The sequence below is a fragment of the Anopheles aquasalis genome, chromosome 3 (genome assembly GCF_943734665.1).
Source record: "Anopheles aquasalis chromosome 3, idAnoAquaMG_Q_19, whole genome shotgun sequence".
Lineage (NCBI taxonomy): Eukaryota > Metazoa > Arthropoda > Insecta > Diptera > Culicidae > Anopheles > Anopheles aquasalis.
Window position 1 is genome coordinate 48,903,549 of NC_064878.1, and position 12,500 is coordinate 48,916,048.

Below are 12,500 nucleotides of genomic sequence, written 5' to 3' on the forward strand. Positions count from 1 at the left end.
CCATCCCTCCCGATGGGGCTGGCTGAACACCGTAGGATAGGGTTGGCAGAAGCCCAGCACGGTAGAATTCCATTCCCGTTTTAATTTATCTCGTTCACGTAATCCAGAATTATTGCAAAGCGATGCGAATGTTTTATTGATATTGTCAAACGAGGCGCAAAACAACCGCTCAAATTCTGTACAACTCTCGGGAGCTCAAGTAGTAGAACATGCTACGATTGTACCACACAGTTTGAATTTATGGTTTGCCTGTCATTCACGTGGCGCGGTATGCATGCAAGCAGTGGACCGTGTGCATAGATAGGTTACCAGACAGAGAGGTCTCAAGCACCTCAGCACCATCGCAGCAGCATTAGGGACAAGTAAGTGCAGGGAACCGAAGTAGTAAAATGAGTCGACAAGAGCGAGAGAGCTAGAGCCTAAAAATAACCAAACACCGACTCCAATCGTTCGCCCATTCCTTCCATTTACTACCATCAGTGTATGGTTCCCGCAATAATGGAAGCAAAGCCGCCAACCGACACGAAAAGGCCTTCTTTACGGAGCAGTTCTTGCTTTACTGGCCGATACTACGACTTCGCTGGCGCTTGTCTAGGCGAATCTAGTGTCGCGCGAGTCCGCAAGTGCGCTATTCGGTGCCTTAAAAAAAGGTGAAACGAATTCGGTTTTATTTCATCGTCGCTGTTTTACCGGACAACCGGTACGAGAGGTACCGGTCCATCCGCGGGGTGTATGTGATGGCAGTGCCATATTTTGCTGCAACGAAAGCTGCTCGTTATGCTGAGAAGCGATTTTCCCTTGCTTTTCCGTCTCACACCACGGACTTCCTGCTGCGGTGGATTTCGGGCAAACCTAATGACGTGTGCCTGCGGTGTCTGTCTACTGTTTTCCCATAAGAAGACACCTATTCCCACTGTCCAAGGTATTTGGTTGTCCAAATCTGTGCAAACGATGCAATGTAGGAGTATTTTTCAACACTTTTTTTTTTGTTTGTAAACTATGTAGCACTTACGTGGGATCAGCTGAATGATGATGGATTCGTTTTTTCCTGACCGTCCAGCGTGTGATTGGGACATGGTTCCCATCACAGGAGTCAAGAAACAAAATGGCCTTAGAGCAACACGAAGTACGCTGCGTTTGCTAGGTTGTTTCACGCCAAGACACCCCGGCATGCAACACTATGGAACGACGAGCACGAAACGATGGTCGGCCTCGTCTGTTCTGTCGGGAGAGCCGGGGATGAGAATTTTTATCGCACCGCTAGACACACGATGCGATAGCCGCAACGATCTACTAATTCAACCATAGCAACCAGCGGGGATTCCGCTCTGATGCAACGGCTACTACGGCATTGCGGACGTTCGATCACTCGTACCGCCATGCATTTCAAGTTTCACTTATTTCCTTTAAATGACCGTTAATTTCCTTTTATCCTGCACAACTGTTTAGAAAGGGTAGGAAAATTATGGTGAAAATTAAAATGCAAACACACAACAGGAACACAAGGAAAATCAATATAAACATTCCGATACGATCACCGAAAGAAGAGCCTCTAGAGTGCACCCGACATGAGACTCCTTGTTTGCTGCGCTGTACGGTGCAGCCATCGAGATACACATAAGGTCGCTTCGAATGTGTTTCGCTGACCTGACCTGACACTGGGGATGTTGCCGCCACGGTGTTGAACTTGGTTGGCATGAAAATTGGTTGTTCTTTGTTTTGCTTTTTTTTTATCTCCTTTCGGTCGCCAGCCATTTTGGTGTGGAAGGCCCTTGGGAAGCATTTTCCACAGACGTTTTCCCTTTATGGCCCGGTGAACGAGTCATGATGATGTCGGTCGGCTGTTTAGTGTCATAGAGACCGCCCAGGCGAGCTTCGCGGTTTCATTACGGTCTAAGGTTAGGTACTTTCTCTCTCTTTCTCTGTCGCTGTGAGCTGGTGAAATGGAACAGTTGGAGGAAGTACCTCAATATCATCGAAAGTAGAAACAAAATTCCTATATGTTACCGAGAAGGTGTCTCACGCAAAAACTTATGAAACAATAAATATTGTTGTAGCTGTATCTCGTGCGTAGGTGGGTTTCGGGTAACCGACAGTGAGTTCAAATGCTAGTAACCCCCTGCCTAGGTATTGTTAGCTTTCAAGTAGCAGTGTCTACATCCCAAGATATAGCAGCAAAACCTTGCAAAAAAACATTCCAAAAGCCTGACGCTGACAGGCATGTTGGGCGGTAGCAGCATGTCTGGCAGTATTTAGTTTAACCTTTTTGGAGGATCGGTACCCGGTCAGTTGAGATCATCGGATGCGGGTGCTGGTCTGTTGAAGACAAGAAACTGTAAATTATTCGTTGATTCTGGATATCACGCGTCATAGCCAGATGTGCGTGGGTAGGGTGCTCCAAAAACATGAAATTAATTTAGTATGAACGGTCATCGACATTCAGCCGTAGAAAAAATGATTTCCTTCGTTCATATCACCGCCGCTTGACGTTACAGCTTGAATCATAGTCCAAGTTAGTCACCTTCATTATCAACAGGGTGAAGTAAACGCTTATCCCTAGACCTTTCGCAAGCACATGATTTCTTATCGCACCGCCTGGCTTATCTTGACGACCTTCCTCACACATCCAATCAAATACTCAATGATTGCAGTCCCTTAGCGAGCGTCCTTCCGCATGGAATCGTGCGATTATTATTTAATAATACTTAGCAAAGAGGACCAAGTGATACGCCGCGCAGGCATCACATTATTCTGTAAAGGCTTTTCAATTTACCTAACGGAAATTTTTATTCCGCAAAATTGTGTTTACTGTTTTATAAGAAACTCTCTAAGACTGTTTCTTTGCACGTGCAAACCCCGGATATACCGGAAGACACAGTATATCGTCAGAAACCCCACTGCGTGGTGGACACGTCCGTTGTTGGCGGTCACGGTAGGTCCATTCCATTGAGTCTAAAAGGGTATGAAAAACCAAAACGGTAAAGGCGCGTACGGTATGGGATGCAACGCATAACGCTTCCGTTTTAATTTCCTTTACGACTTTACTGCTAGTTGGCTCGATCGTACACACCGCCGTGTGTATATGCAAACGGCCGTTACCCACCTTCGTGGCAGGCGAATCAACGCACAATATCTAATTGATCGATTCGATCGCGTTTGTCGATCGGCTGACCGAGTAAAACAGAAAATTTGAACAGCATGGCTTCATTTGGGAAAACTTTTACTTTTCACTCACCAGTTTCTACATCGCGTTCGCTGGAAACCAACCTTTTCAAACATGTGCTAAACTGTTTTTCAGCATTAAAGGGGCCACCTTTCGCCTGGCGGCGCAGTAAACTTTCTCAGACTTCCTTTAAACGTTATGTTATAATTTTTCCTTTCATCAAACATTTCAGATAAACACTTTTTCTTTTGAACAAGAACTAGCGCTTTACATGAACAGCTTGCACCATTTATGCAAAGAAGCAACGTTCGTTCCAATTGTCGCTGTGACAGTGTCAGGCAAAAAACGGGACTAGAAGGAATTGAATTTGAAAATTTTGGTTTAAATCGTCTTCATTAAGGAGTGTGGTGTGCACGCGGAGTTTTTGGCTGATGCGTATGTGCGAACGGAAGTGCGATCAAGATCGATCAGTGGTGCCGGGCGATGATAGCTTCCGTTAAGTGACACCGTCGACGCGTCGTTCTATCTCTTCCAACGGACCCCTTGGATCGCGACCGAATCCCTCCTCACCATTACCATGGATTCCATTGACTGTCTCATTACGGACGAGTTGATCCCCGAAAGGTAAGAACAGTTAAGAAAATTCTTTTTTAATTTCTTTTTACGATAGCTCCGCTACGCGTGGCAATGAGCGTGTCATAAAATAATTTAGAATTGTCAAACAGCAATCGCACAGCTATGAAGGAGAAGTGGTGAATTTATTCTTTTCATGGGCTTGCCTGGAGTCGTTGTAGACAACAATCGATTATCGGTTGGCAAGTAAGCAATCAAGTGGAACCGCGACCATACCTTGTTACTTTTTACTGCGAACGTCGATCTTCGCCAATGACCGACGGCAGCTTCGCCAACTTCCGCGTCGAATAAAGTGGCGTCTGGGGTCGCAGCTGGATTCGCGTGGAATCGGTCGAGTGTATCAGCTGGAAAAGAAGACGCATTATGTACACGAGACAACAGCAACATTCATATGGAATGCAGCGTGGTTCGCGTACGCTTTTGCTTCCCCGTGCCAGCAAAATGACTCAATTTGCAAAGGAGGAGAAGCTAGGGCTGGGCACATTGTTGAATGAATTGCTTGGGCGTTACTCGCAAACTTCATTTGGAAGACAAAGCAAAATGGTGTGTCTCTATTTATGCGTAGCGACACGCTCGTTTAATTTTCTTACTGCGAGAGCAAAGAAACGATTTATTTGGTTACGGAAAGCGATGAAGAATGTCGCTAGCAACTTATTCATTATTGTTTCTAATTGAATAACAGGAGCTTGATACTGTAGCCATCGTTAGGACGGTTGGTTGTAAATTGACTTAGTTGATTAATGATATGTTTCGATCGCATAATGATATAGCCACTCGTTGATGCTTTCGATTGATCGTTCATGTTGATCGCGGGATGGTGTTTCAATGGATCGTTCGCATATAATTGAACCATCAATCCATCAATTTGAATTGGAACAAAAAAACAATAAATGAGCGCTGGTTTCCAAATAATGATTTATGTTTCGGGTCGGCATGCAGCCCCAGATTGCTCTCATAATTTTATGAAATCCGTTAGTTTGGCAGTGATCTGGTTCGTTCCAGTTCCACGCTGCACAAATGCCGCACGGTTGCACAGTATGTTTCCAGTTTCGTGAATCACATACACATACTGGCTATCAATGACAGGCACGCACCTCATTGATATGGAACTGGGTGGGAACTAAGGTTTTCTATGAGGTGCATTTGGATTTCATTCGTCCCATAACTGATCTGTCTTTTTCGTTCTTTTCGTTTCTGCTGCTCCACCTGCGTCGCGGATCAACAGCTGTCTCGAATCGGAATGGATTGAGGAAGCAGAGGTGTTCGCCATTCTAAAACAATGGGAATCGCGTGGCAACGGGGCTCTGAAGAAAGCAGCGGATGCCACCTTCAACAACAGCACCAGTGGTAACAGCTTCAACAACAGTGTCACTACCATCAGTAGCAACAACAGCAGCAACACCAGCAACAACCGCACCGTCATCAACCTCTCGCACGTGAGCAACGATAGCGGCATCAGCCAGAAACAAGGTAACTATTACTGATTTGTGTTAAAACAGAATTAACCAGGGAAAAAGTACTTTTTATCAAGGGACTGTTTAATGAAAACGTTATTTCTTGTTTGAACAAAAAGTTACACTGCATTTTATGGTTGGTATTATGAGAAAACTTTTTCTTTTTATCAATTCCAAACCCATATGATCGCAAACTGCATTACATCAACAGCATCTCTCTCTCTCGTTATTGCGGCGAGCATAACCTGAACTACACATGTGCTTGCCAAACGCCTTTGCGTGAACGATTGACTCTCTCACGAAGGCCGCGATGATGATGGCGTCAGTCCTAGCTGTGGTGCTTAACTATGCTAGTCAACGGCGTGCCACGGTATGAAGGCGTTTTGTGGATTGCTTTCGCTCACCACCACACCATCGGCCATCCACTGTGGGGCCCGGTGTCTCTGAAGGACAACAACTCGCTGCCATTTGTCACTCGTCGTATTCAAAGATTTGCTGTCCACAACACAATACATGACCAATGTTTCAGAATCCCTATTTGCATGTGTGTCGCCGGTAAGGCGTTTGCTTGACGTTTCCCTTACGTGAAAGTGATCACCCTGGCGGTCAAGAAGCCACCATGGGACAGAACAACGAAACACTTTTGCCGCCGGCCGAGAACCGGCTTGACTATTTGCCAGGGGACCGGGGTGACAAACCAGTATTTGGAAGTGCAGCTTCCCACGCCACATCAACCTTTTGGATGGTGGGTTCTCCCATTAAACTCCCCTGAGCGCGCCTTCCTTCGCCATTGTTGCGCTGACATAAAGCGAAAATAACAAAAATGCAATCCGCCCTACTCCAGACGGTAGCTCGCGTGTATTGCAATGCTGACGGAGACCGATCGAACGACGAGCGATCGTGTTTAGATACAGCGTGTTTCAACAGCGCGCATTCCATTGCCATTTCGATCGATTGGCGTCAAGAAAGGTGTGTGGGGTGTGACACACAGCTGCTGGTTCCGCTATATTCCACTTCCGTTCTAACAACCGCTAACCGGTAGCAGCGCGTTCGATAGCCAAGTTAGGATATCGCGATTGCCATTCGCTGATTGATTTTACCTCCTCGGCCCGCGGCGAGAGATAGCGAGAACGTTTCCAAAATAGGAGTTTTCCTTTTAAAAGAACCAATCAATTATAGCTTACATCGGAGTGATCGTTGATTGGTCAGATGGAACAGTTCTAATCGTTCCAACCAGGGTGCTTCCGCGACAACGGGATACGAACATAGGACGTGAGATGATAGAAATGGCCTTCGCATATCTGCAGTAAAGGCTTTGATGAGCATGATTATCACTGTAACTGGCGTTAGGCTCACTTGATGCAAGGTTTACACGGAAAAAGATTCAAAAGCAACTCTTGCTCAAGCTAAAAAAGCCAATGATGTTTCTGGAAACTGTTCTTCCTGTTGCCTGATAGGCATCTAGCTCAGAACATGAACACGCAGTGTGTTGCGTCGCTAGTGTGCCACCAAACGATGCCAATTGTAAACGTTTTGGTTTTATATGATTCAGAACATGCACTCTCGAACGCATACCCTTGGCGCGAGATTGTGACTGAAGACGACAAGCAACAGCAATTGTTACCGGACGATATTGATAACCGAACGCGTGACGCACTCCAGAGTATGCACAGTTCGAGTAAGTAATTGCGTTACCGAATTGCACGAAAATCATCTAACCAATCATTGTCCCAATGACTATCAATATTGTAAATGCTAAACTAAAGGCGAATGAGATTAAATTGGCCAAGTGCATGAATCATCCGTATTCTACCTTCACTGACATTCAAGTACTACTTCCAAGATAAGTAATTCGTAATTTTTCTTTTCGTAGGTCTCAAATACGACACTCGGACGTTCGTCAGACCCAGGAAGAAACTGGAATCCACATGGCTGCAAAGCAGCACGGCGTCCAGTGAGGCAGCAACTACATCTTCTCCTGGCGTAAGTCAGCATGAGGTAAGTTGACCGACCGCGCACCAGTTGTCAACGAGTTGGAGCATTTAATTAATTGAAACTTTTCATTTCCTCAACTAACCTAGTTGCCGCCAAACGCATCACCGCTACTGAATGTCCAGATCGGTGGTCCAGTAACTCCATCGTTGGTCAACTCGGCCACCGGCAGTCGGCTAATGATGCAGCGCAGCTTGTTGAACGACGTTTCGCCACCCTGCTCGATAATGAACTCGATGGAGTTCTCGGCCAATGAGAAGTTCACCAATAGTTTGATCACAAGCGGTGACTTTAGTAGCGTCGGTTGTTTGCTTAACGCATCCGACGCCGATCTGGTTAACGAGACCACCGGTGTTGTCACTGGCGCCAACTACAACGGTTACAGCCTGTACAATGTGATGGAAGATCGGCAACGGCTGGAGAATCTGTGCCTCGACGAAGAAAGCACGCTCACTAAAGACTGCAACATCTCCCGGACGGATCTCAATGCGATTGAAAGCGTATCGGGTGTGAGCACGATGCAAAACTCCTATGAGAGTGGTGGCGGTACCGGATCAGGAGCTTCGGGCAACAGCCGCCAGATTGGCTCCGGAAAACCTTCATTCGACGACACCGAATCGCCGGGGGTGAATGGTGGTGCGTCGTCAGCCAACACGACGCTTGTATTGGGCTCTACAATGACAGTAGTATCCAACGATGGCAGAAAAGCAAACGAAACGTTCCAGTTGCCAGTAGCACCCGACGATATTATGGAAGAGCATGTCACGGGCCTCCTCAACGGTGGTACCTACGATAAGCGACGACCCAGGAACTTTAACACCTACCGTAAGCCAAGAACGTCGATCAACCAAACGTTCGAGGCATTGCCGAATGTGGACAACAGAGCAGTGGAAGGGGAGCAAACGTCCCACGATATTCCCGCTTCAGTCAAGCACACCGTTATGAACAGTACCTTTGGCATCGTAGGTGATGAGCAGCTCGGTGGCGTTACTGGTGGAAGTGTGGCTGCCAATGCAACCTTTGTCGCGAAACCGAAAGTGATCGATACACCGCAAAGTGAAAACAATGGTCGATTACTCGATCTAACGTTGGATCCACCGGTTGCTCCCGAGTATAAGATGCCATTTGGTCGTACGTTCAAGCGTCGTCCACGCGAACAGTTTTCGACCACTGAGGAGGAACTCGATACGGAATTGATTAGTCCCATTCGACCGGCGGTGGTACCAGCCAACGATAACCGAATGTTGGTTCAATCGACACCATTCCACGGGTCATCGCAACGCGGTGCTGCTGGAGGATCAGAGAACGATCTGCTAGACTTCGACGTTTCTCTCATCACTCCGCCCGATCCGATGGACGGCGAACTATTCCCACAAACCCCCCCGGTTCGCACAGGTGATGCCAAACGCAGCACCGTCGTTCGGAGGAGTCGTAACATCGAGCAAGAGCTGCAGAGTGAGGGTGAGGCGGGTGAGACGGATGATTTCGATGTTCAAATTCGTCGCACTCCGGGAACCACCAACGGTAGGATAGCTGATCCGTCGAACTTTCTGGATGCCGAGAAGCGTATCTCGCTGCAGCATTTCGAGGAGTTTGAAAAATCCATTCTCGAAAGCGAACACAGTGGAGTTGACTTTGACGAGATGCTCAACTCGCTGACGGCGGACGTGCGCCGGACGGATGAAAGCGATAAGCTGCGCCAGTCGCTGGACAACATCAAGAAACGCCACTCGCGAATCAATCTCGAAAAGCAGCAGCAGGACGAGATGAAGCGAAAGTTGCATCAGTTGGAGGCGGGTGATGGAAGCGCGAACGCCACCGCAACCACACCGCTCGACAATAAGCTAGTGGATTCGATGACCAAAAGCTCCGGTATGTCATCATCGAGCGGAAGTGAAAGACTGCTCAATCGTAGAAGTAGATACAACGAGGACCTTAACCTCAGTCAGCACATGCAGCAGCAGCCAGAACAAAAGCAATTCAATTCGACAATCACTCTGTCGAATGGAGAAAATGGCAATGGTGATGGTGGTGAGACCGGTTGTGCTACCGAATCGGATCGCGTCTCTACTGGCGCCGAGGCAGAGACATACGATCGCAAGAATCGAGATCGATTCAAGACAATACGCATCATCAAAAAGAAAGAGGATGATCTACCAGTGGCGATACTGCCGGACGCTGACCAGTCAACGGAACCCGAACTCCCCGGTAGCCACGAGTTCCTACAATCTTCCCCCAACAACAGTACCAGCAACAGTAGTGCCTTTAGTCGCGTGGATCACAATTCACAGAGAATGGGAACAGGAACGAGATTAGGAGCTAGCAATCAGCAAATGATGAAGACTGATGGAACAGGAGGGGTAGGGATGCTACAGGAAGCAGGCCAGGACGTATTTAAAAAGCCGCAGGCAATCGTGCAACCGGTGATGCAGTCAACAGGCCGTACCGGTCTCTCAAAGCCGCGTTATTACACTGGCTTACCAAGCGGGATTGGGGGAGGAGCGGTTGGATCCCTGCGCAAGGATCTGTCACTTCCGCTCGGCACCAAGGCTAGTTCGACTGATAGTTTGGAGCAGCAGCAACAGCTACACCAACAGCAGCAGCAGCAGCATTCGCAAGCATCGCGCTTATCGGCCATTTCGAAGCTAGGCGGAGGAAGCGGTGGTCTCATCGGCACTGGCCGTTACGCTCAGTATTCAGGTCTACAGAAGGCTCAACTTTCGTCCCAGCTGCAGGCCAAACAGCAACAACAGCAGGCCCCCACGCTGAAGTCACCTATGGGAACGAAATCCAAGTCCTACCACAGTCTTAGCTTCGCCCCGGCCGGCAACAGCACAGGTTACGGTGGCTCCAGCAGCAACCTATCCAAAGTGCATGGTTCCTCTGCGCTGCAGCTTAAGCTGAAGCATAATTCTAGCAACACCGAGGTAAGTCACTCATCCTTAGCCAGGCGGAACGGATATTAGACTCTAGTCGCATGATGTTACCACCATTCGAGAACCAATAGTCACTTTCAATCATCATCATTCGTCAACACTTTTCAATCTCGATCCATTGTTTATGTCTTCTCTGCATGTTTTTTGTGGCATTTGTTTTTTTTTCCCTCTTGTTTGCCTCTCTGTTTTGTGTTTCATGTTATGGTGGCCGATAAATCAAACGCATTGCGAGCTGTTGTGCTTGAGAAGACTTGTGCATTTATCATCTGTATCATACACATGTCTATCTCTTTCCATTTCGCAAACCCAAATCACTGTGCACATGGTTGAGGTACATGAAATCACATCATTCATTCGCAACCATTTGTTCGAATCGTGTGTTCAAGCTGCACACTCCATTCCAACGAGATGCCCGCCTGTTGGTAGTTTCAAACTGTTTTAAAATCATCCAGGTGTAAACGATCGCCTAGAATTATTTATGCATCCCCTCATGTTCGGTCCATGGGTGCAGATGCAGATGTAAATGGCTTTGCCACTGGAACCATCCGTTTGGTTGGCGCCCTGGCTTACTTGCCATGAAAACGTAGTTCGAGGAGCTGTCCTCTGAGTGTGTTTGTGTGCGTGTGTGTATTCCTGTGTGCACTAACACTAATTTATCGCTCCGGTCACCTGTTTTGTAGCTGAAAAGTAACACATCAAGGGTGCTTGCCTCGATGCAACCACAACAGTTATCATCGGGCACGAGGACCGCAGCAACAGCGGCGGCAGCAGCAGCAGGAGCAGGAGCAGGAACAGGAGCTGGAGTAGCAGGATTGCCCGGAGGAACCGCAGTCATGGGGGGAATCACGGGGCGTACCAGCTTGCCGCTGGTGCGATCGAACCAATTCCCGCACAACAGCGGCACCACCGGTACTGCTGGGGCTGTGGCTAACGCAACTGCAACACTGACCGCTACTACCACCAGCCCTGTACGTGTTTGTTTGTATTCATAGTGTTCTTACGTTGCGCTTCCCCTGTAATTCCCTGTCTGCTTTATTTGGTTAAGGACCTTTCGGCTACTATTTCTAGGATCGAGAAGCTAACTTGGGAACAGTTTCCAATAACCTTCCGCTTCGGTTCTACGATTCCTTCACGGTTGTGGACTATTACTATTCTGTCTTCTTATTGCTTAATCCCTTTGCTACTTCTGTTGCTAAAGTATTGTACGTTACACAAACTGGTGTCAATTGTTACGATTTGTTGTTTCATGCTTAATTGTTTGGATCAAAACGGATTGTTCATGGCTGAAGATCCTTTACAAATCTCTTATCATACTCAGGACCCTAAATGATTCCTTTAATGTATTGTGCATTGTTTGAAACCGCGCGCCCGTTACACAAGGTCCGAAATGCCCAAAAATGTACTAAAACAAAATGCCACTAACATCCGCGATCCCAAGCAAACCGCCCATTGTTCATGCTCTGTCCCCCTTTCTATCTCTTCCCGCGTCGCATGTACATTCAATTGCTCACCTTTCGCTAGCTTTCCGGTGTTCAAATGCGCACAGCTAGCAGCAGCGGTGGCTTAGCAAAGACGTCTCGGCTCGGGCTAGTAAGACCTTCGTCCGGATACTTCAGCTACAACACGCACCGAAAGCAGCCGGATTCGGACAACGAGTCCGTCAATGTAAGTACAATCAGTGTGAGCATGAGTATTATTCGTAGTATTAAACGTTGTGATGAATCGTGTAGTGTGGAGAACCCTAAACGGAATTGTAAGAACCATCCAATCCTAGTGCCCGCAATGATGAGTAGCTCTAAGGGCTCTTATTCAGTCGGTTTAGCATAGATTCAATTAGCTGTTTCTTCACATTCATGCGATTAGATTCAATAGCTCATCGATCAGCGATTATAATCCAGTTGTACATGACTTTCCTCTACGATTTTGAATTTTGGATACTCATATCTTCTTTCTTTCTTTTCGGTGTTTTCTCCTTTTTTTTACTTTTCTTTTCATTTCATGATACCTCTTTCATTCCTTCCATGTATACGGAACGTGTGCCGCGTGCGTTGTCCTGTATGTGCCCGCGTGTGTAGAGCCTCTCATCCTCATCCGCTAGCTCTAGAGGCAGCCTATATCGTGTAGATAGTCAAAGTGTAGCGAACAATGTACAATCCTTTGCCACCGCACCCACGCTACCGTCGACAGCCGGACCGAGACATGGCAACAATATCGACGATGTGAATGGAAGCGGCACCGCAGCCGGTACGAAACTTAATGGTGCCACTGGATCATCCTTCGGCTCAGTGACGAACAACAGCGCGCCTGCGAGTGGAGCTGCAC

The 12,500-nt window shown here is 47.5% G+C and overlaps 1 protein-coding gene across 9 annotated transcripts in view; it reads left to right on the forward strand.

Annotated features, from left to right (window-relative positions):
• Nucleotides 1-12,500, forward strand: part of LOC126577992 (serine-rich adhesin for platelets-like) — a 16,877-nt gene that overhangs the window by 2,680 nt on the left and 1,697 nt on the right. For 5 of the 9 annotated variants that reach the window (XM_050240128.1, XM_050240126.1, XM_050240127.1 and 2 more), the window contains exons 2-9: nt 3,396-3,787; nt 5,022-5,266; nt 6,803-6,928; nt 7,124-7,248; nt 7,332-10,169; nt 10,859-11,146; nt 11,700-11,843; nt 12,254-12,500. The exon at nt 12,254-12,500 is cut by the window's right edge and continues 1,697 nt beyond it. In XM_050240128.1, the coding sequence (XP_050096085.1) occupies nt 3,741-3,787; nt 5,022-5,266; nt 6,803-6,928; nt 7,124-7,248; nt 7,332-10,169; nt 10,859-11,146; nt 11,700-11,843; nt 12,254-12,500 (4,060 nt within the window). In that variant the 5' untranslated portion in view covers nt 3,396-3,740. The remainder of the gene's footprint in view (nt 1-3,395; nt 3,788-5,021; nt 5,267-6,802; nt 6,929-7,123; nt 7,249-7,331; nt 10,170-10,858; nt 11,147-11,699; nt 11,844-12,253) is intronic. The other 4 variants (XM_050240130.1, XM_050240131.1, XM_050240132.1 and 1 more) reach the window with 3 other exon arrangements.